General features: G+C 45.5%; 2 protein-coding genes and 1 non-coding gene across 5 annotated transcripts; 2 read left to right on the forward strand and 1 right to left on the reverse strand.

The window, feature by feature from the left end:
• Nucleotides 1–1,545: 1,545 nt before the first annotated feature.
• MRPL51 (mitochondrial ribosomal protein L51) lies at nt 1,546–2,355 on the reverse strand. Its single transcript, XM_064644590.1, has 2 exons — nt 1,968–2,355; nt 1,546–1,804 (listed from the first exon to the last, which is right to left on the reverse strand). The coding sequence occupies exons 1-2, from the start codon at nt 2,239–2,241 to the stop codon at nt 1,608–1,610; spliced, it is 471 nt and encodes a 156-aa protein (XP_064500660.1). The 5' UTR covers nt 2,242–2,355; the 3' UTR covers nt 1,546–1,607.
• Nucleotides 2,356–2,368: 13 nt separating this feature from the next.
• Nucleotides 2,369–26,937, forward strand: NCAPD2 (non-SMC condensin I complex subunit D2). 3 transcript variants are annotated; one of them, XM_064644568.1, is made up of 31 exons: nt 2,369–2,637; nt 2,732–2,807; nt 2,903–2,961; nt 3,419–3,600; nt 4,185–4,324; nt 4,647–4,774; nt 4,859–4,982; nt 5,064–5,211; nt 6,140–6,337; nt 6,852–6,986; nt 7,548–7,632; nt 8,223–8,400; nt 8,654–8,775; nt 9,729–9,938; nt 11,757–11,931; nt 13,409–13,493; nt 13,643–13,776; nt 14,746–14,878; nt 16,373–16,454; nt 16,550–16,711; nt 16,953–17,167; nt 18,801–18,912; nt 19,215–19,338; nt 19,543–19,698; nt 19,914–20,091; nt 21,109–21,203; nt 23,661–23,741; nt 25,802–25,988; nt 26,210–26,336; nt 26,470–26,631; nt 26,804–26,937. In XM_064644568.1, the coding sequence occupies exons 1-31, from the start codon at nt 2,505–2,507 to the stop codon at nt 26,884–26,886; spliced, it is 4,209 nt and encodes a 1,402-aa protein (XP_064500638.1). In that variant the 5' UTR covers nt 2,369–2,504; the 3' UTR covers nt 26,887–26,937. The 3 variants fall into 3 exon arrangements, with proteins under 3 accessions (XP_064500638.1, XP_064500639.1, XP_064500637.1); XM_064644569.1 differs by having other exon boundaries at nt 8,226–8,400; XM_064644567.1 differs by lacking the exons at nt 21,109–21,203; nt 23,661–23,741; nt 25,802–25,988; ... (1 more) ...; nt 26,470–26,631; nt 26,804–26,937 and having other exon boundaries at nt 9,717–9,938; nt 19,914–20,127.
• On the forward strand, nt 3,022–3,344 carry LOC135410562 (small nucleolar RNA U85). Its single transcript, XR_010428751.1, has one exon. It is a non-coding gene; the product is annotated as a small nucleolar RNA U85 (small nucleolar RNA).

The following is a 26,937-nucleotide window of genomic DNA, read 5'->3' on the forward strand; positions in this document are numbered from 1 at the left end:
GTGACAAGCGTGGGTTCACACACTTTTCCTTTCGTAAGGTGATACAGGACATTCATAGAAGTTTTTAGTATCGGATCTGATAGATTAGTAGATACACAAGACAGACATGTTACAGATGACAGCATGGGAACCAAAATACCACGGCTACAAGGTGAACACATAATACAGGGTTGTGACTTGAGCCAGGTGATTTGCAGATGGGAGCAGACTAGCACTGGGCTCAGCAGAACTGAAGGTTTTTAAGATGAGCCTTCAGTCAAGCTGCGAAGGGACAAGTTATGGAAGAAGCTTCTGTAGCCTGGCGACCTTCCCACTGCAGTCCAAGGCCTGTTCCAATAACCATTGCAAATAACCAAAGACAGAGTTTATGGAGCTTATGGAAGTAGTGGCCACAGAGCCCTTGCCAGCTTGGTGCTTAGGGATTAAGAGATGACAAAGGGTACAAGGTACTTGCTCTGACACTCTTCCTGTTTCTGACATATTTTCAGCTAAGGATTTCCTACACCTACAGTTTACATATGTAATAACCCCTAGCTGCTCTCTTTCAGGTGTTTACTCAGTCCCCAGTTGAATCTGTGCACGTTTCCTGAATCCACACCACCTTTTGGCAATTCCCACGGGTCTGTCACCCTGCTCCTGAGAATGTGAACTTCAGTTGTTTGAATAGAGTTTGCCTTCACTTTTCCCAGGCTTAGACATAAAGAAAGTTCTTTCCATTCATTCCCTGCCACTTTCAACCAAGTGCTGTTGGAGACAGAGCAGCATTGCTCTGTAGCAAGATACATCAAGTCAGCAGATGTAACTCCCCAATTACTCAGCAGCCAAATTAACAGCTAAGGGAGAAGAGGCAGGCAAATGCCTGCTCATCCTACAGTTTTTTCCCAAGTGTACAATGGTCTTTGTGATGCTGGACTAGAGGGATGCCAGCTGTGACTCACTGTAACTTCTCCACTAAAGGAACCAGTAACAGTTATGGAAAACTAGAAGCTAGAGTTTTTAAAAACAGTTAAACACCTGAATTACTTTTGCAAATCCTAACTAAATTATAAACAAAAGGCCATTTGGCCATTAAATGTCATTAGTAGGGGCTTAAGTCATCATAAGTGTGAAACAGGAGACAAATCCCATTCTTAAGACAAGTTTTGATGCATTTCAACTAACATTTGGATCATTCACACTTAATCACAAATAAGCAGAGGGCAAGGGGGAAAGCAGTGAGCAGGAAGACATATTAGCAGGCACTCTTGGCACTAACTTGAAAATTTGGTTATCTAAGCTGGAGCATACTGGAATTGTCAAATAGGATGTGAGAACCTGGGGTTAACAGAGACTAAAAGGATGCTAGAAACCTGACCAAAAAATAGAGACCCAAGGGTTAAGTTCAGAGATGCAGGCTGGAACAGATGTCTGCAAGAAGTATGTCAGAAATGCTTAAGGGGGCATAGAAGAACTTCCACAGAGGAGCTCAGGGCTGGAGCAGCAGCAGGACCTTGGGAGCAGCTAGAAATACACAGCAAAGGTTGTAGGAAACACTGGGAACCCAACTGAATGAAAGCTGTCTTTATTCTGACTGCAATGCCACAAACCCATGCTCCACATGCTGAACCCTAGCGGTGCTTCCCGGTGCGATTGAAGCGCCTGTACAAGTACCGGATCCTCTTGTTCAGTTTGTGAAGGTCCTCTATAAACATCCGATCGCCCACCATCTGCTTCTTGCGGATGCACCTCTGCAGCTCGTTCCCCCGCCAGCCTCGCAGCCACGTGGGCCCCTTGATGAGATTCTTCGGGTGGATCTGGAAGCCGCCTGAGAACAGGAGGGGAGACAGAGGTGAAGCCAGGCTCTGGAGGAGGCTGTTCCTAGGGCGGCTGGCCCAAATCCTCCCCCCCGCTCTGGCTGCTGGAGGAGGCGCCAGCCCGCAGGTGGGTCCAACCTCCCTCCCCTCCTGCGGGCGGGCTGTACGTCTTACCCAGGATCCCCACGTAGTCGTAGACCCCGAACAAGGCCCGTTTCTCCGTCCAGCGGTCCACCTGCTTGCGCTTCGGCGGCTCCTTGATGCGGATGGGCCGGGTGAGCCCTGCCAGGGGCGAGGAGAGGGGCACGGGGAGGCCGGGCCGCACGGGCGCCCAGCACGCCCCGCCGCCCTCGCTAATGCCCCGCTCGGCGCGTAGCAGCGGCGCGGCACGGCCCAGCACAGCCCGGCCCGCCGGCCGCAGCAGCAGCGCCGCCGCCGCTGCCGCCATCGGGGTGACCCCCGGTGCTCCGGGGGAAGGGACGGGGCGAGAGGGAAGGACGGGAAGGGTCAGGAAGGGCCGGGCGGCGGTGCGGCCCCTTCCGCCGGGGAGCGCAGGGACGCGCCGGTGACGTCGGGCCAACGGCCGCGAGCGCAAGGAGGCCGGCGATTGGGCGCGACGCTGGCGCGCGGCGAGGGCGCCGGGCGGTGATAGGCCCGTGGAGGAGGCGGGGCGATCGCGGCCCGCGCGCGCTGTTTTGAGCTGTGGCGGCCATGGCGGACGCGGTGGCGGCTCCGCAGTTCCAGCTGCCCCTCTCCCCCGCCGACCTGCTGCGAGACAATGGCCGCGGGGACTACGTGGTGCAGGAGGTGCTGCCCATCCGCGAACTGCCGCCCGCCCTCGCAGGTAAGTTGTCCCCGCACCCCGCCTCCCGGCCTGGCCCGGTCCTGCCGCGGCTCACGACCGTGTCTCCCCCGCCCTTCCCCGTGTTTTCCCGCAGCCTTCCGGGCCGCCTTCCGTGCGCGGGGTGCGCTGGCCGTGCTGCAGCACTTCGACTCGGTGTACAGCGTGCTCCAGTGAGTACGGGGGGCAGCGGGCGGAGAGGCGGGCGCTCACCCCTTCGCCAGGCGCTGTTTGCCCGCTGCCCTCACGCACTGTGCTTGCCCCACAGCCACTTCCGAACCGTGGGCACCGCTGTCAAGGAGGACGCCCTGGAGCTGATGGTGAACGGTGGGTATCCGCTGTTTCTGGCCGAAGCAGGACTAAGGGAAAGGTTGCTCTCCCCTGGCAGCTCAATGATGATATAAAGGCTAATGTGACTCAGCCAGCTGGGCTGCACCCTCAACCCACTCCTATCATACGGGTCTGTAATCTTGGTGGACGATGCTGAGCTGTGCATGTTCGCTGTAAGGGCAGACCAACAGAAAATCCTTCAGCCCACATCCCTGGAAAATACATTTTCAGGATGCATCAGCTCAGAGTGAGTGTTTCTCTGAGCTGAAAAAGGGCTGCGGGGATAGGATAAGACAGCGTGTCCAAGGTTTGGGTTGCAAGGGGCAGCCCGTGTTACAGCTGGTGAGATGTGAGCACACATCTTTGGTAATCTGATGACTGCTCTAATCCTTCAAAAGAGAGAATGGCTGAGGGGCCCGGCAAGGAGTGCTCATGACTTTCTGCCTCTCTTCAGTGGTGTCCCATCATTCCAATGAACTTCCTGGCATCCTGAGTGATGCTGGGCTGAGCCATGCAGACCGTGCCGCTCACCTCAATGCTCTTAAGATGAACTGCTACTTGCTGACTTCCCTGGTGGATGCCTTTGAAATGGAAACCCTCAAGAACAGTTTGTCAGAGGCGGATCCTGGTGGGAAGGTAGGTGAAGGGACTGGGAGAAAAACAAGATGATAAATGTCAAAAAAATTTTTAAGCTTGATGAACATCTATGAGATGTTATAGCTGGGTTTATTTAAGCCTGATGCCAGCAAAAGCAGTGCATAAGGTGGAGGGCTGGTGTTTCTGTGAAACTGCATGTGGAAAACAAATGGACAGTCGTGTCTAAATATCAGCAGGGACTGGGATGCTCAGGCCTTTTTGTTTTGCTCTTCATTGTCTGGCTGGTACTTAGTGTGCCAGTATTTTCTCATGAGTTTGTTTCTGTGGGAAGAGAGGAAGGCAGCGGATGCAGGTATGTCCTTAGACCACGGGAGACACCAGTGCTGACCTCGGTCCGGGTGCCTATGGGTGCCAGCTGTGACCTGTGCTGGACAGTGGGGCAGCTTGAGCTCAGAGAGAAGAATTTGGGAAAGTCCAGTGTGACTCTGTGATGTTGTGCATATCACTGTGCATTTCCTAATGCTGTAGAATTAACAGACATTTCGAGGGAAGAAGGCTGGTGATTTATTTTTTTTCTGTTATCAAGCTGCTGGTGTTATCACATTGTCTAATCTCCTTTCTAGAACAAGAAGAACCATGCCAAGACTTCTGGATCCTTCTGGGAGGAGGAGAGGGAGCGAGTCTTACAGCTGCTTACGCAGGTGCTGCAGCTGGATCTCCGTCAGCTTTGGGGTGGTTTATCAGTGGAAGAAGAGTTTGTCAGGTATGGGATGGAGCAGATGTAAAGGTGGGATGACTGACTGGCTCTCTGGAAGGGAGGGTTAAATGTTAAGTCGACCAATGAGGTGGCATTACAGTCATCTGGAGGGTGCAGATCATTGGGAAACTGAGGAAACCAGCTTGAGGCAAAATTAATGTGTATAGGAACCACTTCGTTTCTTCAAAAATTCAGATGTTGCTTGCTAATTTTTAGAAGATATTGGAGAATCTGTTTGGTTTGATAGAAATGTTTGCCTAGTGTGGTGTGGTAGAATGATATTGGTTCTAGTTGTGATAGGTTTGCTGTCTGTCTTCTGTGGCTTTAGCTTAATGACGGGAAGCTGCTACCGTATCCTGGAGAATCCAAGTATCGGTCTTCAGAAGTATCGTGCCATACGGGAGGCTGTGACACATCTGCTTGCTGGAGCTCTGATTCACTGTGGTCGAATGTTCAGTGAGTTCTTGCTCTTCTGCCTTCTTACTGAAGCCATTCCCAATCACTTTCCCTGACCTCTTTCTTCCTTGTCTCGTGTGAAAGGTGCCACGCTGAAGATCACGCAGATGCTGCAGCACTTTGAACATGTAGCCCCTGTGTTTGCACAGGCCGTAAGCCTCTGGGCTAAAGAGTATGGTCTGAAAAGCCTGGTGGGTGAATTGCTAAGGTGAGAGAAATACCTTGACACTTGTCCTTCTACCCCTAGCAACTTAAGGCACCCCATTCCTTTTTTCATCTTTCTTTGCAGGGAAATTGGACAGAAATGTCCACAGGATTTGGCTCGTGAGGCTTCTGGAGTCAAGGGTTATTCTACCTTTGTAACTGAACTGGCCGGAGAGATTCCAGCTCTGCTGCTATCCAACATGAGCGTTCTCCTGCACCACTTGGATGGGGAGGTATGTTTCTGCATTGTTACCTGTCCAGAGAAGTCAAGTGGTGGAGCTGCTGCTATCCAGTTTTTCTGTTTGAAAACAGAATCTCTTTCAAGTAGCCAAAACCTGCCCTTTGTAATAGGTTCTTCCCTTACCTAAATGCTGCAAAGGAAACAGAAACCATGACATCTACTGCCTGGTAGTCATGGTTGGATGTCAGAGAAAGGGAGACTGCTTACTGGTCTGAGCTCCCAGCTGTTGTCTCTTGGTCTTCAGTACTTAACAAGTTTGTCACTGTGTTACCTTCTCTTAAGTGTTTCTTATGTCAGTTCTTCGCCTCTGTGGACCTAGCTGGATGGCAGGGTTGGATTAGAATTGTAGATTGGTTTGTGTTGAAAGGGACCATAAAAGTCATCTAGTTCCAACCCTCCTGCCATGGGCAGGGACATCTTCCACTAGACCAGGTTGCTCAAAGTTCCATCCAACCTGACCTCGAATGCTTCTGGGGACTGGGCATTCACAGCTTCTCTGGGCAACCTGTTCCAGTATTTCACCACCCTCACAGTAAAGAACTTCTTCCCAATATCCAATCTAAACATACTCTCTTTCAGTTTGGAGCCATTCCCCCTTGTCCTATCACTACTTGCCCTTGTAAAAAGTCCCTCTCCAGCTTTCTTGTAGTCCCTTTAGGAACTTGAAGGTGCTATAAGGTCTCCCTGGAACCGTCTCTTCTCCAGTCTGAACAACACCAACTCCCTTGGCCTGTCTGCATAGGAGAGGTTACTCTGTCTTGCAGGCACAGCTATGTTCAAGTTTAATATAAGGTCCATAATAAAAAAACTCACTTAAGGCTGGAGCCTGGGACTTGGAAGACCCAAACTCTGGGCCATCCCTTGCCATGTCAAGTCATGTCTTTTGGCTGTTCCTGGTTCAACAGCTCTACTCTTTGCAGAGTTACATGATGCGAAATGCCATTCTGGCAGCTATGGCAGAAGCACTGATGCAGGTGCTGAATGGTGACGAGCTGGAGGAAGCTGCCCGTGGCACTCGGGACAAGTTCCTGAGTATGCTGCAGGCCCACGTGTGTGACGTCCACAGCTTCGTGCGCAGCCGCGTGCTGCAGCTTTTCACTCGAATCGTTCAGTGCAAGGTAAGTCTGTGCTGGGGAAAAGGTGTTGCCTCAGTCATCCCTTCCCCTGTTGTGTTTTCTGAAGGAATTTCTGCCACCCTGCCTTTTGTTTGCAGAGACTAAAGTTTTAACAGAGAAAGGTATTGTCCCCGTGTACTCTGGTGTTTGCAGTTCCTTTTTTCCAAGAGACCAAACATCTAGGGGTGAGGAAACTGGGGGCAGAAATTAAATGGTGCTCTTCATTACTGGAACAAACTAGAAGAAAGAGCACAGCATGCAGCCTCTTTTTGGACACTAGTATGGGAGAACATCACCCTTGCTAGATATGCTAAGACTAGACTCAACAGGACCCTGTATAACCTAAGTCCTTGCTTTCAGTGGAGGCTGGACCAGAAGATACCAGAGATCCTTTCAGACCTAGACTTTTCTGTAAATCTATAATCTGTGCCATTTAATACATGAATACATCTTCAGTAAAATAACTTTTCCCAAGTCTCTAAGCCTCTGATAACTTTGTGCTCTCATCGTGTGCTAGGCCCTGCCTTTGACTCATTTCCAGTCTGTGGTATCACTGGCTGTTGGACGTCTCAATGACAAATCTGTCATAGTAGTTAAAAATGCAATCCAGCTCCTGGCCGCATTTTTGTCCAACAACCCCTTCTCCTGCAAGGTAATTATGATTAGTGTGATGGATATGCTGTATGTCTGTTTGCAGGCCAAATATCTGCAGTGTGCTATAGCCTGGGGAGCAGCCTTTCTGTGTCTTGTGGGAGGGACAGCGTAGCTTTTTGACTATGCAGATGGGAGCTCTCTTGTTTTCCCAGGTTCAGATCTTGTAGTCTCAGGCTCTTCTCTCTCTTGGTGTAACTGGTAGCTTTACTGAAGGCCAGGAGGGATGTATTTGATCAAGGTGAAAACCTGCAGCAGTTTTATTTGAATCCACTGTGGGGTTTCTTTCCTTAGGATCAGAATTATTTTTTAGAATAGTCTGCATGGAGCTGCAGCTCTCTGTTTGGCCACACCTCCTTCCGAGTTTCTGAGCCTTAGACTTGCAATTTGTAGCAGTTCCTGTTCTAGGATCGGGGCCAACGTCTGCTATTCCAGTTTCCCAAAACAGGGTTATCTATGGGGATTGACAACTAAAGCAGGGAGTGGAAGAGAAAGGAGAAGTCTGGCATTTCAGAAAAAAAAAGGATAAGTAACATATTTCTTCTCTTCGTGGCATCTTCAGCTAAGCTGTGCTGACTTGGACAAGCCACTGAAGAAAGAAGTGCAGAAACTGCAAGAAATGAGGGACCGTGTCAGATCCACAGCAGGTAATTTCCTTTCTTCATCTTTTCCCTTTCCAGGGCAGTCCAGAATTTACTTTTCCTCATTTTAAATTTGCTCCCAGGTGGGATGGCTTTTGTCTCTGATCTTAGCTGTGTGAGATTGTGAGATCAGATAACTGGGATTAAACTCAGAACAGCTTTTCATATAGTGGTGTTATAAAGGGATCATAGTGATGTTGATCTAGATCAACAGTCCATGTAACTAAATATCCTATTTTCAGGGTAAGAACTGAAAATACCTATGAACACCTTCCCAGGTTTCCATTTTCAACCACCAAAGGACTACTTGAGCTGTAATTTTGGTCTGATATTAATTTAAACATGATTTGTAGGCAGCAGCAAGTCCAAGGCTAAACAAATGATGGCTTTTTTTTTTTTTTTTCTTCAGTGGTTTCTTTGTTATGCCAGAGTTCTTGTCTTACTCTTACTGTAGTCTGGGTGGGGTCAGCAATGGAAATAGTGCCTGCCGAAGGAGGGAGTGGGGGAAGTAGAATTCCTAAGTTCCAGGTGAGTTTTTCTCCCTGTTTAAGGTGTCACCCGAGTCTTTGAGTTCTTCATTCCTTCTGTTTTATAAGTAGCTCCAGTGATCACCCCAGAGGAAGAGTGGGAAGCGATGCTGCCAGAAGTTAGGGCTGCCACACAGCAGCTCTTTCAACCACTGCAGGAAAGGGAAGAGGAGATGCTGGAAGTTGAGGAAACAGTGGAGAGTGCAGTGGAGCAAATCACTGGGCTGCTGAGGAAGCTGAATTACAAGTAAGAAGGCTCTGCGGTGTAAGAGTGTTTATTCCACCAGGGATGTTCTCTGTTCAAGAAAGGTTTGAGCTCCAGGGCGGAGGGATGATTTCCAGTAACATTACTCTGTAGGAAGAGATTGACATGGCCACCCAGCACAAGATGCTGGTAGGAGCTGCTTTCCCTGGTGTTCACGGCAAAGTTGGATGGTTTCCCTTGTGTTCTACCCTGGTGGGTTGCTAATATTCTTCTCTTGGGCAATGTCATTGTCCAGGAGTGCAGCCTGCCTTACACAGAAGGCCCTGTGTCGCTTCCAGGGGAAGGAACCCTTCAGTAGCCTCATGGAGGAAAATGAGGAGGCAACAATCCTGGATGTTCTGAAGCGACTTTACACAGGTAACTATTTCAGATCATTTTGTCTGTTTTTTAAGTCCAAGATGATGCCAGAACTAGACCAAAACCCTCTGGAATGCCTTGTCGCTCCTTCTGATCTCTGGGGCTCATTCTATGTGTATTTGACAGCTTATAGAGTTGCACCGTCTGTGGATCATTTACTCATCTAGTTTTGTCTGGATCACGTTGGTCTTACTTCATTTCTGGTCAGAACAGTTCCATGTTCCCAGTAGAAGTGCATTTCTGATGCTTTACCTCATGTAATATCTGCTGAGGGGAGTGAAGCCATGTTACCCACTCACACCTTTCTGTCCTGTGTGAATTATTTAGGAGTTCTGCTTCCTGAACAGGTGGTGGCACATAACACTTACCCTTAGCCTTGACCAAGTATCTGGTTCAAGCAAAGTCTTGTTTATCTGGGCCTTGAGCCTCTGGGTGTATTTGCAAGACTTAATGTGCTTTGTTTGGTATTTGTTTCAGCATAAGGTTACTTAGCCAATCCCCTTGACCACATTTCTATCAGAAGCCTACTGTCTAAAAATCTTCTTAACTTTGTCAACTTTCCACACTTGCACAAACTTTGCTATTGAGTAGTAGTGTTTGCCTTCTCCCTACTCTGCCCTGTTTTTCTTTTAGTGCCTCATCTATCTTTGGGGAGCTGTCAAGTTCAGATTAACCCCTTCAGGATTTTAATGAAGTTTATACCAATTGGACTGGGCCTTTCTACATCCTTGTATTAAGCTGGCATGTCTGTGGAGCATCTCTCTGTAGTACTGGAACTTGCCCTAGAGAATGCTGAGATTCTGTAGTCAGATCTGATGGCAAAATTTGGACTTCTGTATTGTGGCTCGTGGAAGGTGTCACTATGTGGTGGGGAGAGAAGGGTTAAAATGTCTTGAACCGTGCCTATTTCTCTTGTGTCTTCAATATTATTCACAAACAAGTGTGCTGTGCAGGTTCATGCCCAGGAGAGAACAGTGAGGATCCTCCAAATGACAACAGTAGTCATAAGACCAAAGAAGTTGTACAGGAAGAGCAGTCTCAAACAGAGCTGGTGAAACAGGAGACGTTGGTGCAATACCTGCAAGATGCTTACAACTTCTCAGTGAAAATCACAGAAGCTCTGAACCTGATCAGCAAGCTGATGTATGAAAACTCTGTCTCAGGTACGTGAAATAACCATGGGGCGTTTTTTTTCTCATTCAGCATTTCCAGGTCTCTCCCCTTGCTGGAGAGATGTTGTAGTGATGGAGCTCCAGGAGAAGGGGAAAAGATTGGAGGAGCTGCTCTTTGCTGAGCAGGTGTCACAGGCACTTCCAGGATATTGGAAAAGCAGTCACTATCTAAATGAATGTCAGGAAGGGGCTGAATAGGGCATGAATGGGCTCTTTAGGAATCCGTTTTTTAAATATCAAAGTTGGAAGTGTTTTTAAAATATTTTAAAAAATGTTTTTGAAAACATTTGAAATAAAATGGTTTTGAACCATTTTATTGGTCACCAGTCAGGTGACCAAAATGCCTTCACTGGTGAAGGAATAGGAAGCTATTCTGCCTCCTGTGGGGAAAGGATGTATGTTCATCGTCCTGGCTGAGGTTCTCCCAGAGTAAGCATGGCCAGTGAAGCTGGGCTTTGTTACATGCTCAGTGCCCTGATAGAGCTTCAGGTGTTACGCTGGCCACAAGAGGGGAACTAAGCAGCTGATCTCATCCACCTCACCTTTCCTCAAACTTTATTTTATGGCTAAACATGAGCTGTGGCCTGGTTCTCTTCAGTGCTGTAGTGAAAGGTGTTTTGAGTTAATTCAGCTGTTCATATTTAAAATTAGAACTACTGTAACCATTTAGACTTTTTTTGAAATGTTTATCATGAATTGGCATTTCCAAGGGAGCTGAGGTACAGAGGGGCACAATTCCCTCTCCCATCCTCTCCAGCATGTCCACTTGCACAGATCTGGGATAAGATGGGTCTGGTGCAACAGCGCCCTGGCTTCATGGAAACACTTCTGAGGCTTTAACTATGTTAAGAACTCACATGTTACTTGTGATAAGCATGTGGGCTTCTCCAGCAAGGTTTGATATCTAGCTATTTGCACACACAAAAATGAACTCCTGAGTTCAATGTCTTTACAGGTCATTTGAAGTTCAAGGTCAAGAGAGTGCCCCTCTCTGACACTTAAAACACCTGGGTTTTGGTTGGGGTTTTTTTCTGGCTGTGCAGACTTTACCAACTTTCCATCTCCCTGTTGTCCTGTGATGCAGTGTCAGAAAGGCAAATTCAGTGTCTGGACAGTGGAGATGTTTTGAGACGTTGTCTCCATTTGGAGAGTACACTGCTGGATGAGGGGCTGGTACTAAGGGATGTGTGTGCTCAGATTTAGCTTTTTGTAATTAAAGATTTAATATTTGAAGATTTAATTTTTTTTCTGTTGCAAATTTATACCTTCTGGTATGACTGGAGGCAGGGAAAGCATACCAGCTTTTCTCATAGATGTACTTAATTCAGATTTGGAAATTGGGGCTTATACTGGTAAAAGCTCCTACTTAACCAGAGGTCAGACTATGAACTGTTTTTTGTACAGCTTCTCTGTACAGCTACCTTGGCTCTCTTGGGAATGCTGGCTTACTTAATGTTTTTTCTTGTCTTATGAGCAGGAGACTGGGCAGTATATTTCAGGAGTAGTCAAGCTGGAACCAAATGCATTATTCCAGAGCCCATTTGTACATCAATAGCTTAGTTAATCTGGTGATAGTATTGCGCTGGGACTTATATTCAGCTGTTGTCTGCTGCGACCATGAGATTTTTTTTTTCCTATGTCTGTGTACTAGTGATCCCATTCTGACTTGAGCCCTCTGCAGATATTAGCAGTGATCTTTAGATGCTTGTAGAGTTTGCTGTGAGAGCAGTACCCCTGTGAATTTGTTTGAATGGCCTCTCTAATGGGAATTGGGAAAGAACTGCACTAATGTAACTGTTCCCTCTGCAGTGGTGCAGGAAGCCATTGAGTTCTTTGTGACGGTCTCACAGTTTGGTGTGCCCCAGGCACTGCTTGGAGTTCGCAGGATGCTCCCTCTCATATGGTCAAAGGAGCCTGGCATTAAGGAGGCCGTGCTGAACGCCTACAGGCAACTCTATCTGAGCCCCAGCGAGGATTCCGAGAGGTATGGGCCTTCGTAAGCAGAAGATGTTATGGGTTTGTTTCATTTTTTATTTCATCTTTCCACCCCCCCTTTCTGCTGTTAGGAATGGGGTGTGGACAGGAAGAGAACTAAAAGCTGCCATGCTTCATGCTGAGCTGAAACATAAAGTTAAATATCTGGGTATCCCAGCCTTCGTGCAGGACATACTGCTGAGCTTCTGCTCTTGGATTGTGGTAGTGTTCATGTATGGGAAATTCATGCAGCAAAACTCCAAGGGGTGTCAGCTGTGCGTGTTTCTCTTGCCAGAAGGGTTCTTGATTGGCAACAATTAACTAGTTTTTTTGAATGGCTGTTTCAGCCCTTTGGGAGTCAACTGCTGTTACAGAGTCATCCCGTGTCCAAGAATCTTGTACATTTCACCTTCTGTGGGCAAAGTTGTTGGCCAGTGTCTGTTTCCCCATTTTGAGCTTCTTATAACTGTAGTTTGCTCATCCTCTTGGGATAATAAGAGGAATGGTATACAGTATTGTCTGAAGTTGGAGCTATATTTGTTACCAGAGCTCAAGTTTTTTTGCTGGCAAGTCATGCATCCTGTGGCCTTATCTGAGTGTAGGCACTCTGCTTCTGATGTACACAATACATTCCTCAGGGTTTGCTGGGGGTCTTGCTGTCCTTGTTGTGTCTTTGGTTTTTCAATAATACACCATTTCTTTATTCTTCACACTATTGAAGGTTGGTTGTTATTATCATTTGGGTGCTTTCACACAGAATTCTATTTGTATTTCAGTCAAAATGATCTTAAATCTTTTTATAACAAATTTCTATGTGTGTTAGATGAGAGGATGTTAAACGCTCTTTGTTGTTTATTCTCTTTTTGAGGATTTGGGGGTGGGAGCTGGGTACCACTTGCAGGCTTGTTTCTTTTGTACTGGAGAAGAGCTGTGTCTCTTCTCTGCTCTGGCACTTGCCCATTTTTTTAGCACTTGCCCACTTGTAAATCCTGTTGGATACACATACAATAATTGTTAAGTGTGATCTCTGGTGAGATGCACCATACCTCACCCTCATTTGTACTTCAGGGCAATATAAAGCACCCACTGCTTCTTATTTCTTCTTGACAGTATTGCCTGGAGACAACTCCCCTGCAGTTTGAGCTCTGGCCTTAATTGTTCATAGAGAAATTTTCAGTGTCTTATGGTCTAGGGAATCGTACTTTGACTTGTGGTTGAGAGTAAACTGGGAAGTGGCTGCTGAGTGCCTCTGGCTGGGTCTTTGAGCACCAGGAAGAGCATGGACTTTTGAGCCCATGTCATGCTCGTTGGCACTTGAGCTGGGTGGCTAGGAATACTCAAGCCTGTGGTGGGGAAAGTTTTCCTGTTCCCAGGGATTAACTCTGTTACCTAATAGATGTTCTCAGCTCTCTAATAGGATAGTAATTGTGACAGTAGCTTTTTATTTACCTTTAATTTCTTTTATTACTATTTTTCCCCTTTCAAAGGGCCAAGGCCCAGAGCCTGGTGCGTTCTCTCTCTCTCATCATGGTGGATGCATCGCTAGGAACAATACAGTGCTTAGAAGAAATAGTGAGTATCTGCCTTGCCTGGGTTTGGATTTTCTTTGTGATTCTAGATGTCTTTTATGTTAAAATGGTAGTCACTGCAGTTACTGTCTTTGGTTTGAAGTCCATCCTCCTCTGCCTCTCCCTAGTTTTTTAATTGCATTTCTTTTCCAGATCTCAGAGTTTGTGCAGAAAGATGAAATAAAGCCTGCTGTGATCCAGCTGCTTTGGGAGCAGTTCACAGAAAAATCTCTGTGCTCGTCACTAGAACAACGTGCTGCTGTGATGCTGCTGGGGATGATGGCACGGTGAGCCTGGGGTCAGGTTGAATCCTGTGAGTGGGAGGATGTACAGGCAGTCGATTTTTATTGAAGAACTGTGGGTGCTCCATCAGCTGACTCTTTTGTTTTGTAACTTCAAAAATAGTAACCCTATCATGGGGTAATGAAGCCTGGTACTAAACATAGTTGTGCTGGGTCTCACCAGCACAGCCTCTGAATGAGTATGACATTATTTTCCTTGTGTTCTGAATGTCCATCCCTTCTCAGAGTTAACTGTGTCACAGCTCTACAGCTTTGTCTGTGTTTGAATAAGAACAGTGAGAAGCTGCTGAGTAGAGATCTCTGGAGCTTTTAGCATGAGGGGAAATAAATCTGTTTCACTTTCTGGGAGCAAAAAGAATGTATCTGCACTATAAGGTTTTCATTTCCTCAGTTTCCCAGCCCAGTAACCCTTTGGCATTCGACTTACCTGCTGATTGCTTCTCGCTGTCCCTACCTCAGTTCTTCATCAGTCAAAAATAGGCCTGCATAATGATGATCTTTCACAAGCAGAAAGGGGAATGGGTGGGGGTGGGGTTTGGGGGGGGGGTTGGATGATGTTATTGTTTTATTTTGTTTTCCACAGTAGGGGAGGAAATGGCACGTGTCACCAATCCTGAGCTCTTGGGCTCTTTTCTAGTTTGCAACATTTTTCTTTGTCTTACCCTTATAATTTTTGCTCTTTTCTGATAAGGAAGAAGAGTCAAAAATCTTCTTCCTTTGTAAAGACGCTCTGCCCAGTGTTGATCACTTTGGAGAACTACATCTCTTAGCAGAGTATGGATTACACTGGCTTTTGAGGAATATTGTTTGCTCTTCCTATAGCTATATCTTGATCCATTGGATGGGTTTTATTTTTTTCCAGAAGGCACAAAGGAGTATTTATCTTTGTTATCCATACTTCTGTAAACTTTCAGCAGCACCTCGTGTAATACCCCCATCCCTTCCATTCCACAGAGGGAAGCCAGAGATCATAGGTAGCAACCTGGACATCTTGATAACAGTAGGGTTGTCTGAGAAGGCATGTGAAGACTATTGCCTGGCTCAAGAAGTATGCAATGTTATCTCCAAACTTGGTGGTGACCCTAAGGTAAGACTCTTGGTTTGTTCTTGAGGTCATCCAGAAACAAAGGGGGGGAAATAGTTTGTATTGAGAGGAGAGAGAAGTAATTAAATTTTTACAGATTTTGAAATTAAGCAGGTTGAGACCATTCAGCAGCACTGTCTGGAAAGCTTAGCACACATCAGTGAACATGTAATAAAAGAATTTTCATTAGGCAACAGGCTGAATTCAATTAGTAAAGAGTTCAGTGCACAAGAAAATATGTTTTCCTTTCAATTCTCTTCTTCAGACTCCCAATTCTAAACTGATTTGTGTTTTCTCAACCATGAAGCCCTTTCCTCTGCTAATGTTTTCTGGTGGTGTGATTCTTTTGCCCTCCCTATTAATTGATATTCAGGAGTTGTCAGCTGTACAGCAGAATATAAAACATGAAAGGTTTTCAAACCTGTCCATATTGTACTTAGAACAACATGATGATTGATGGCTTCTTTGCCTGGGAAACAATTTATAATTTTTTTTTTAATGCACTTGGGAAAAAAACCTCTCTTTGTTTTTTTTGACTCAAGCATTTGGGGCATTTTGGTTCAGGAGTTCTATCCTAAAAGCAGCCCTCCTTCACACAGCACCATCATTCTGTGTTTGCCCCTTCTGCTGGGGATGTTGCTGCAGGAACTTCACGAATTAATGTGTATCACAACATTCTTAAATGTTCTGTAATTGGATGTAATTCAATTTTAAGTTGACAGAAGTCTGCAGCTAAGTTTGTATGTGAGAAGGGGCAGAACTAAAAATACTTGACCGACTGTAGTAGCTCTTCCTCTCTTCCCCTCCCCCCCCACCCTCCTGACCAGAAATTCAGTACAGAGGACAGATTGTGGTGAATTGAGAGTTTTTGTTTCCAGCTACTGAAAGCTGGTAAACCCTCTGTTTTGGTCATGTATATCTTCATCAGGCAGATACAGATGTGCTGGGACAGCTTGGCTACTGTCACAGTTGGTTTAGTAGTTCTCAAGGTTATCTTATGCCCAACCTAAAATGAGATGGGAGTGATACAGAGTATATGCAGCAGCCTAATGTGAGATGGTCTTGGATCCAGACTTATCCTCTGTTATTTCTTCTGATGGTATTTTCGTTTTAAACAAAACCTTGTGGTTCTGGAGTACCCCTAGGCAAGGGTTTTCTAGTTGGCTTACTGTTGATGACTCTGAAGATGCTCTAAAGGTTTCCTTCTTCTTTTGTTGTGAATAAAGAATCAATAATATCAGATTTTAAAAGAATCCTTTTGAGATTTGAAGAGTTATTTTGATTTAAGGTGAAATAGTGAAACTATCTGGGTTGGCCTGGGATCAGTAGTGTCCCTGCTGTATGTTTAGTTGCAGAGCAGTACTGGGTGTCCCTGTCACGGGCCTAGCATGGGTTTGATTAGCATTGTGCACACAGCAAGATTAAGTACTGGGAAGGGCATGGGGGGGAATCTCACATGCTGTTCTTACATGAGTAACTCATCTGTTCTCTCTGCAGCCAGCAAAGAAGAACAGTGCACCTTTTCGACTGCCACAGAATCACATGCTCTTTGGTTGCCTGAGTGAGACTGTGAGTAAAGGTGAGCTCAAGTTAGCAGTAGGTTTAGAGGAGATAAGGTTGGGCTGCCTGTGTTGTCACTGGTATATGTGGTACATTGCTCCCTCTTCTCTTCAGGCTTTGCCCAGCCAAGTACTCACTGGATCCCCTTCATGGATGCAGCAGTGATGCTCATCTACCAGCTGGCAGAAGGGCCAGAGGAGATATGTGCTCACATCCTGCAAGTGTGCAGTCAGCAAGCTCTGGAGAAGCTGCAGGAGGCTGATGAGCAGAACTCTGGTGAGAAAAAAAGCTGATGAAGGATATCTGTAACTATAGTTTCCAGTGCTAAAATTGTGCGGCCTAGAGTAACTGCAGGAGAATAGAGCTGAGGGGCTAGTGGAGGTGCTGGCATGGAAGGGTGCAAGTGCTGTGAAAGAGTCTGTGGAGTGTGGAGATGGGCTATACAGTGAGACTTGGCAGTAACTAATGGGAAAGAGATCTAGATAAACACTGAACTGTAGTAATTTTTCTCCTTCAGATCCAGGGAATTCTCCCAGCAGAGACTCTGGTGGTGCTGCCAGTCTCCCCACGTTCATGTTGATGCACCTGGTGTCCCTCGTGGGACAAGTGGCAATGCAGCAGGTGGCACATCTGGAAGTGTCAGTGAGTGCAGAGATACGCAGACGCCGCGTCCTCAAAGAGGAGAAGACCAAGAAGCATTCTGACAGCAGCAAAAAGAAGCGGAGATCCCAGGTGAGAACCCAGGGTTTTTTCCTATGAGCAGCTCTTGTAGTGTCCCAGCTACAGCTGACTTCTGGAGAATGCACTACTAAGGTTGCACAAGGTCCAAGGTAATGTGTGCTTTGGGAGTAGAAACAAACAGATGTTGGTCAGGATTGACAGGGAGAGCTGAAGTCCTTGAGTGACCCTATTCAGTAAAACTCTCACATTGGTCTTGGGTTTTGGAGAGGCAGAGGGGAGGGAATGAAGAGTGAAGTCCTGGCCATACTTATCTTCCTGTTTTAGGTAAACATTTCCTTTTCACTCATCACCTCTTTTTTTACCAGTGCAGTCTTTTGCAATTGCTGCTGGTGGTGAAGAACACCCATTTGTTCCCTGGGTTCTGGAACCCTGATCCAGAAACTTGAGAGTCTAGTCCTCTCTTAGGTGTAATGATGAAGGCTTAACAGGAGCCTTCTTAACGGGATCTATGTGATAGAAATGCCCTGTTTGGTTAGGTCTGCCTTGGAACATTTTCCAGAGTGTAATGAGGCTGACTTTCTTGGGTAAGAATAGAGAAAAATGTTGTATCCAGTCTCTATTAGATGCTTCCTGCTATGCCCAGAGAACTCTGTAGTTCATTTCCTCATCCACCTGCTTATCCATGTCACTACCATTTTCCACACAGGAGGAGGTTACTATGAGATTTTCCAAGAAGCGGCAGTTGGATACAGATTTGGTCCCCACTGCAACACCCATGTCTCTTTTCTTCCCTTATGTTACTTTTGCCTTGCTATTGTAAGGTTTCCCATAATCTTGCTCATGAGATCAGCAATTTAAAGGCTGCTTTGAACTTCTTGCATTTAGGATTTGAATGTCCCTCAAGTTGTACAGGACTCCCACATTGATGCCAGATGTGTCCTAAGTCTGTCTCATCTTAGTAGCATTGGTAGCTTAAGCTTTCTTTACATTCTGGACTCCTCAGTAAAAGAAAGACATGGAGCTCCTGGAGCAGGTCCAGCAGTGGGCAGCAAAGATGATTAAGGACCTGGAGCATCTCTCTTACAAGGAAAGGCTGAGGGAGCTGGGCCTCTTCAGCCTCAAGACTGAGAGGAGACCTTATCCATGTGTATAAGTGTCTGAGGCGAGGGTGTCAAGAGGATGGAGCCAGACTCTTCTTGGTGGTGCCAACCACTAGGAAGAGAGGCAATGGGCAGGAACTGATACACAGGAAGTTCCATCTAAACATGCAGAAGAACTTTACTGTGCGGGTGACTAAGCATTGGTACAGTTTGCCCAGAGAGGTTGTGGAGTCTCCCTCACTGGAGATATTCCAGAACCGTCTGGCTGCAATCCTGTGTGATATGCTCTAGGATGATCCTGCTTGAGCAGGGAGGTTGGACCAGATGACCCACTGTGGTCCCTTTCAATCTCACTATGTGATTCTGTGGTTAGTGTTCTGTGGCATGTGGGCTGGCAAATCCTGGACTACCCTTCACAACTTCATTGAGTTCTTGGGTTATAAAATCTCCATCAGTCTGTTGTTCTCCATTCTAGTTGTGCGGCTGGTAATATGCATATACCTCACACTTCAGAGAAGAGAACTTCGTGAAGGAAGAGGTTATTGTTGCCTGACATCTTTTTTACAGTCTTCCTTTCTGCACAGGCCACAGGAAACGAGACCACTATGGAGGAGGAGCTGGGCCTTGTGACAGCCACGGCTGATGACACTGAGGCTGAGTTCATCCACAGTATTTGTGAGACAGAACTTTTAGATGGTAAGTGTGGCTGCCACCAAGGAGCACTAGCTCTGTCTGCCTGTGTGAAAGAACAGGTATGGTGGGTATCCTGAAGGAGGAAGGCTGTTTTCTTCAGAAGGGAACAGTCATTTTGGCCTGGTGTCAGTTTCCATGTAGGCTGTTTTTTTGCTCTGCCTCTCTGAAGGTGGTTGTTTGTGGTGAAAGTGAGTCAACCAGTTACTGTAGTTTGCAGCAGTTCTGGGATAAATTGAGTAATTGTTTATAAAGCAGGATACACAAACAGTGCTCTTATACTCACTGTCTTTAACCCCACTCTCTAGGGAAGCACCTGTTCTCTGCCTTTGTTCCACTGGTGCTCAAGATCTGCAACAACCCTGGACTCTACAGCGATTCAGCACTGTCAGCTGCTGCAGCCCTAACTCTTGGCAAACTCTGCATGATCAGGTACCACTGAGCCATGCCAGAGTTCTTTTCCCAGCTTTCCTAGTATTAAGCATAAGCAAATGTTGTAACTCCTTTTCCAAAGAAAGAACAAACACAGAAGAATGTTCATAAATTACTTTTTTCTTTAACTGTTTTTTCTTCTCTGCTCTGTGAGAGATGGAATTTTGGTATCTATCCCTTCTTTCCTGTACCCTGTCTTGTCAGCTCTGAGTTCTGTGACTCTCACTTGCGTCTGCTGTTCACGATGATGGAGAAGTCCCCCCTGCCTGGTGTGAGATCCAACCTCATTATTGCAGCAGGAGATCTGGCCATCCACTTCCCCAACCTGGTGGAGCCATGGACATCACATCTCTATGCCAGGTAATGCTACACTCATCGCTGGGAGAGGACAGGTGATGAAAACTCTGTGGAAGGGTTACACTGGACCTCCAGAAGGCAAGAATGACCCAGGAAACCAAATTTGAAGATAGTGCAGGAAGACAACAGGCCTGGCTATGGAATAGGCTGTCAGGAGTATCAGTAACTTAGAGACGCTCACTCCGCTGCTTCCCGCAGTAACTCTTTGTTTCTGTCAGGTTGCAGGACCCCTGCCCAAGTGTGAGGCAGACAGCTGGACTCGTGATGACTCACCTCATCCTCAAAGACATGGTGAAGGTGAAGGGCCAAGTGAGCGAAATGGCAGCTCTGCTGATAGACCCAGACGAGGCAGTCGTGGGAGTGGCTCAGAACTTTTTTGGCGAACTCTCCAACAAGGCAAGTGGATGATCAGGGACCTTATTTCACAAGAGCAGGGAAGGGCTGTTGGAGGCTGGATCAATGAATGACCCGGGTCCTGGAGAGGTGTGTTAGTGGTGTAGAGCAGCTGTCTGTCCCTCTGTGTTGCCCAAATAAGAGTAGCTAAAAGAAACTTTGCAATACAGGTTTTGCCTGATGTTGCTAAAAATTTGATCTCATCCATTCACACTGGAAAGCAGCCTCCAAAACAGTGTCTTGTCCCTTTGCTTTCTTGTGTATGCATACAACAGGGTTTGGAACAGTTTTCTGCAGCTTACCTTTAGGCCTTACAGCAGAGTTCCCTGACCTTATGGCTCAGGCACCTTCTCTGAAACCTTTCCAAGTTGTTCTTGGCTGTGTGACATTGAGATACTTAAAGTGAAGCAGTTTTAGCCCAAACAGGTAAGAACAGTACAGGTTACCCCCTGTTCATTCAAAGTGTAGCCTCACATGGGCCCTTCAGAGTTTGACATTTACTGCCTGAGAGACTGCAGTGACACTGGGGCTTTTCTGTCTTCGTTTGCTCCATTAAAGCAGAGCCAGCCACCTGACTGTGCTGACTTGCTGTCTCTTCAGTGTGTATGACAAAACTATGTAGAAGCAGTGGGAAAGTGAATATGGACTGGACCTTTTCAGGCAAGATGGGAAGCAGTTCCTTGAGCTTCAGCTCAAGCTGTTTCTTTTATCAGGAAGCGTTTTTCATTGGGTTCTGACAAGGTTGGAAAGCAAAGAAACTGCATCCAAGTCTGCCAAAGAGCAGAGCTGGGTTGCAGTTACAGCTTGTTGGTTGGCTGTTTTTTTCCCCCTTAGCTTCAGTCAAGTATTCCGGAAAGGTTTGGCTGGCTGTGTACAGCTCGTTTCAAAAAGCTGGTGTTTTCTGCCAGTAGATTTGGGATGGGGGAAAAGGAAGTAATTTTAAATGAGCAGCTTAATTGGCTTGACTCAAGTTATCCTTTATAATTCTGTATCTCATATAGAAACTTGTGTTCTGCACAGGGTAATGCCGTCTATAACCTGCTTCCAGACATAATCAGTCATCTCTCCAATCCTGACTGCGGCATAGAGGAGGAATCCTTCCACACTATTATGAGGTATTCTGCAGCTAAATAAATCTCTTAGGACCAGGACTATGTTTATGCAAAGAGGGTGCCAGATCCAGGGAAGAAAAACTACAGTGACATATGCAAAGTGCTATTTCAGTTGTTCTCCTTGATCTGACTTTTTCAGTCCATATTTGAAATGGATTCATGCTGAGGGGAATTGATTTTAAAGCCACATAGTTGGGGGTGAGAGGAGACTCTACAAAGAGTTACCACTAACTCAAAATTACTTTCCCTGTAGAAAAGGAAAATAGTTGATTTTATGCATGGGAATATGGATATGCAACACTGGGAGAACACAACAGGTTTTGAAGACTACTGCATTTGTCATGTTGGTGGCCTAATGGATTTTTGTAAGCAGTTTTAGTAAAGCTGTAGTTATAGTAACTATAACTACAGGTTTGGGCCTGGGGTGGTTTTTTTGGTGCTTTGTGTTTTGTTGTGTTTTTTTTTTAAGAAAGCCTTACTGTATAGTATAGAGACATTGGAATATTTCAATCTGAGGTTATTGGTTGCTCATAGATAACACAAATAATGTCTTTATTAGTAAAGTACACATATTTACCACTCATGTCTGAAACTTAACCACGTGGCGGGTTTTCTGAGTTGCTTGAATCCCTATGGATTACAGAGGGGAGTACTGGACAAAAGTATTGCTATTGCTGAAGAGAAGAACAATAAAATCTCCCATGATTTTTCAACTAGCCTTTCTATCTGTGAGAATCCAGTGGATTTAGGAAGAGGGATGGGATTTTGGACAGGTAGGAACTGCAAGACACAGAAAAGCCTGTTACTGAGGCTGAAATTGAGACTGAAAATAATTTATGGCAGCAAAAGTAGATGGATATTTTGCTTCAGCTTTCATTAAGGACAGTAATGTGAAATACTGGGAAATACAGCATGTGGCTCCTGACAGCACTTGTAGAAGTGGAAGTTAATGTCTGAAGTCGAAGCAAAGCATCATAGAGAGACAAGAGGCAGCATGCAGAAAAATCCCAAGTAATTTTGGAATTCTCAGTACCATTTTTAATAAATTTCAAACTGGAGGTGTTACCACAGACTTAGAGAATAATAAGTGTAGCACTCACATTAAAGTGTGATTAGTGGGGTTAAGAAAACTATAGATGGACTTCTCTGACTTCCAGCAACATACAGGGAGAGAATGTATCTGGCAAATGAGAGAAAAGGCAGTATTGATTTAACAAAGTAGACAGGTATCAAATTAGCCTAAATGATTTTCAAGAAGACCTGATCATCAGTTATCACACCACATGATATCCTTTAAATGGGGAAAAAAGGGAATAGTAGTTGAAACTGAACTATTTCCCCATGTAGCACTATATGAAATCCTTCCAAAGTGAAGAGGATCTGGTTTAACTTGGAAACCGTGGTGGACAAAAGCACAAGCTAGGAATGAAGCAGTGCCTTATACTCCAGGGATACTTGCCAAACCAGAGAATAGGGACGTGTAAAAAAGATAGGGGGAGTGGGGGAACCGTCAGTGTTAAAGGACTAACTTGAAGAGTGAGAGAGTTACAGCAGTAATAACTGAGATGAAAACTAGCATAATAAGCATGAAGTTGAATGTTTAAATGTTGTTTAACGTCTTCTGTAAAGCTATGGCTCAAGTTAGAGATACATTCCACTTCCTGCTTTAGCAGTCAAGTTTTTTTCTGGTATAGGGAAGCATTGGTAGTGCTGGTCAGACCTTGCCTGGAGTGCTACCGCAGTTCTGGTCACTTAAGTTAATGATGAATTGATGCTGGAACAATTGCAAAGGGAGGACTCTTGAGAATGCTGTCTGTGTTCTGTATCTTGGAAAAATAGCTTGGTGTGAATGCTGAAGACATAACAAAGACTGAACACGGAGGTGCTTTAGAGCAATTATATCAAGGCCAGTGACAACCTGACTGAGCTTAAGTTAACAGAAATGTTGGTACAAGAAAAATGGAGGACAGCAGGACCTTCTTAATAAATAGAAGTTATTCAGTGATTTCTATGAGGACATAGTGCAAAATGCACAAGTACTTAACTGTGTGAAATTCCAGATCTCTCTATTCCTCAAGAAACTAAGAAAAAAATGGGATTACGTTAGCATTTAACTTCTGTTAGGCTTTGTTCCCATTTTAGTACCAAGTAATGCTCACTTTTGCATTGATCCAAAATACAACACGCTTTCAGCAAATTAATAATGAAAAAGTCACAAGAATGGTTTTGAAGGGGGGGAAAAATACTGCATGCCACACTGCTACTCTCAAGGTCTGCTTCCCAAACATACTAGTCTGTCAGTGCAACTTGTGAAGTGAGGAGATCATCTGAAAGTGTTGCCTGCTCTTAAAACTGGACAGAAGGAAGTCAGCACTGCTGCCTTTTCAGCACCCCTCCTACCTGAAATGAGGTTTCCTCTCTGGGCTCTCAACTTTGCCATTTTTTTTTTTTCCCTTGCAGACATCTCTTCTCATATATTACAAAAGACAAACAGACAGAGAGCTTGGTGGAGAAACTTTGTCAGCGATTCCGGACTGCCAGGTTGGGTTGTAATCTTAATTTTCCTGACAAGCACTTTTGTTTCTTACGAATTGTTAGAGGAAACAAGATTGTATAGTTGTTATATTGTTGTATAGTGATAGTTGTTACAGCTTCCCATCATAATCTTCATGTAGCAAAGTGACAAATGCTGACATAACCTGGATTAGGTCCCAGGTTTTTTTTTAACTACCTTCCTCCTAAAAATACATGAATAAATGTGTATAAATTAAGGCAGTGATTGGCCCCTCTTCCCTCCTTTCTTAAGGAAAAAGTTTTGTGACAGTTTAGATCTGCATTACAGCTGAGCAAGGGGACATCCCACGTGCGGGTTTTACGTATCTTTGTGGTCCTTCTCCACAGGTTATTCCCTTGTAGCTCAGCTAGGAAATCAGTGTGTTCAACTAAGAAGTTGGGATCTCCCCAGCAGTCATCTCAGCTATGACAGTTGATAAAGGCCTGTCCTTGTTCTATGTGCATGGGCTGCTCAGTACTAACTCTATGCCTGGGACTCTGTTTTGGGTGGGTTTTTTTAATTATGTTATTCAAGGGCTTCACTTAGGCTTTTGCTCTGCTCTGTCTGGAAGACATGTATGCATTGCTCCTTGTGCTGATTACAGAGTATATAGTGCAGGGCCTACCCCATGAATCTGGGATATCATTTTGCTTTGTAGGTTTTAGAGTTTTTTGCTTCTTTTTGCCTGTTCCCCAAGCTGTAACCCAGGTGTACACTTTTCTTTTTTTTTTTTTCCCCAAGAAGAAAGGTACCAAATTTATCTGCCTCCCTGTTATGTACTTCCAATGATATCTTCATTTTAACTTCCACTGGCTTTGGTGCACCCTGCCTTCCTCCATTCCTGTGGTTTTCCTTTCCCATTGTTGTGGCTTTGCCCTTGAGGTTTAAGCTGTGTCTGCTTATCTTGGCCATTTGTACACAGTGCCTGGGCATGTGACCTGCTCAGCTGCTTCAGGGAGTTGCATATTTCCCAAAAGATTTGGATTTTGTTTCCTGAATTGGAGTGGAGAGTGGTCCCTCTCTCCCAGGTTGCCTCCCAGGAACACTGGTGAGCTCTTCACACAACATTGTAAATAACCATCTTTGTGTGAGTTGTGTCTAGCCTTTAGTAAAATGTCCTGATATTTCTGTACCACAAAGATGATCAGCCTGATGAACACTAGTGGTAATGCCAAAGCAAGGCTCTCTCTCCAGGTTAAAACAGGAGCTTATCAGAGAAGATTTTGCCCCTACTATCACCCTCCTCAGCATTTCTGGAGTTCCAAATGTAGCAACTTGCCAAGTATCATACAGACTTTAAAGATGTAAATACCTGGATGCTGCAGCTTTATTCTCCATCTGTTTAGGTTTTAGCAGAGCATTCTTACAGAGCAGATGCAGACAGACTTCAGGCCCTCTGCTTAGTATATATTAATAATAGAGGCTTTGGCCTCAGTTTTTTCCCCTCCCATTCCATCACGGTGAGCTACATTAATAGTTTGTGCATTTATTTTTCTTTCCCTTTGTTTTTTTTTCCCTATAACTTTTGCTGGAATTTGAATGTAGTCCTTTGATACAGCAGTTGTTATTTGTTGACTTCATAACTTAATGAATATGACCTTCTTTATGTCCTTTTCTGGCCAGCAAAGAGAGGGAGAGAGATACAGCTTCTGCTTGAGATCATCTCAAACATGCAAAAATGAGCAGCCAGGGTTTTTTTATTATTCAGTTGAAATAAGGCCCTTCAAGAGGAGTCCTGACCTCACTGAGTCATCTTTTCTTCCTAGTCAGCAATAACTTCTGATACTTTCTAAACAAGTGACTGTGTTCTTCAGCAGTGGAGCCTTCATGTTTTTCTGACAGACACTAAATCAGTGTCTTTGGCATACAGTGGTGGTTGTGTGTGGTATGGCACAGCACCTTGTCACTGACCTGTAACAGAACAACCTGAATCTCACGTTCTGCAAGGCAGAAGCACCTGCAGGAAATGCTGTAGCTCTAGGTGAGATGTGCTCACCCTCACACCCCCCTTTTTGTAAGAGCTAATGGCAATCTTTGTCTTTCTCAGAACGGAGCGTCAATACCGGGATCTGTCCCACTGCCTTACTCTGCTTCCAGTCTCAGAACGGGGCCTTCACAAGCTGCAGGACAACTTTGACTGCTTTGCAGATAAGCTCCAAGATCCAGCTGTCTACAGTTGTTTCCAAACTGTGCTGGCTCGATTCCGCAGAGCAGGTGTCAAACCTGAGGCTAAAGTAAGGATATGGGCCAAGTGTCCAGGCCAGAAAAGCGATTGCTTTTTACATATATTGATTGGAAAACCCTGCAGCTTTTCATTTTAAACAGACTACTACTCATCCCTAACAATTTACCAATTTATTTATTTAACTTGATGGCAATTCTGGTATGGATGTAATATTTATCTCCCTTCACCTTCTCTTTTTCCCCCCCCTGCACTGTTTTACATCTCCATCAGGCTCTAGCTGAAGAGCTGGAGCAGAAGCTGTCTGCCTCCCATAACCGAGGGCTGGATTCAACAGAGACGTGCCAGGAAGGCAGTCAAATTCCAGTGTCAGTGCCAGCCAAGCAGAAAACAATAAGAAGTATGTTCTTTTTGTGAGGCTGCAGCCTTCCCTGTGATCCTGCAGTCCAGCAGAGACACCTAGGGGTTTTTCCTTACCCTTCCAGAGAGAATGGCTGCTACCGTTCTCTTTTTTTTCCCCTTTTTCATGACAGGTTCGTGCCGCCAGCCCCTGAGCCCAGTCAACAGGGATGATGAAGATTTTGTCACACCCCAGCCTTGCACCCTCCGAAACCAGAAGCGTGCCCAAAAGCGCCATCCACGCAAAAAAGCTGTGATCACCTTCTCCAGTGACGAGGAGAACAGCTCTGAGGATGGTAAGGCATCCTGCATGTGCCCTTGAAAGGTGAAAGGGGAGAAGAACTAGAGATTTGGCCCAGCAGGGATGTTCCTTTGGTAGTGGGCTTCAGAGCACTGTGGAGGTTGCCTGGAGATTTCTCTGTTCAAGGCAGTGGAGTGCTGGTTATTGACACATTTTACTCTCTTTAGAGCTATTGGCAGAATTAAGAGAGGAAGAAACCCCCACCAAAACAACTCCCATCACCAGATCTTCAGCCCGCCGGCTGCGCTGAGGGAACCATCTGCCACTGTCTTTAAAAATAAAACTCATCCCTTGCAGCAGT

Source organism: Pseudopipra pipra, chromosome 2 (genome assembly GCF_036250125.1).
Source record: "Pseudopipra pipra isolate bDixPip1 chromosome 2, bDixPip1.hap1, whole genome shotgun sequence".
Classification (NCBI taxonomy): domain Eukaryota; kingdom Metazoa; phylum Chordata; class Aves; order Passeriformes; family Pipridae; genus Pseudopipra; species Pseudopipra pipra.

Bases quoted from the DNA above. Each gene is read 5' to 3' on its own strand.
- MRPL51 (XM_064644590.1), bottom strand. From the start codon at position 2,241: ATGGCGGCAGCGGCGGCGGCGCTGCTGCTGCGGCCGGCGGGCCGGGCT. The intron at 1,805-1,967 runs GTAAGACGTACA...TCCTGTTCTCAG, and splicing joins CGACTACGTGGGGATCCTGG to GCGGCTTCCAGATCCACCCG.
- NCAPD2 (XM_064644568.1), top strand. From the start codon at position 2,505: ATGGCGGACGCGGTGGCGGCTCCGCAGTTCCAGCTGCCCCTCTCCCCC. The intron at 18,913-19,214 runs GTAAGTGTGGCT...CCCACTCTCTAG, and splicing joins TGAGACAGAACTTTTAGATG to GGAAGCACCTGTTCTCTGCC. The intron at 20,092-21,108 runs GCAAGTGGATGA...TGTTCTGCACAG, and splicing joins TTGGCGAACTCTCCAACAAG to GGTAATGCCGTCTATAACCT.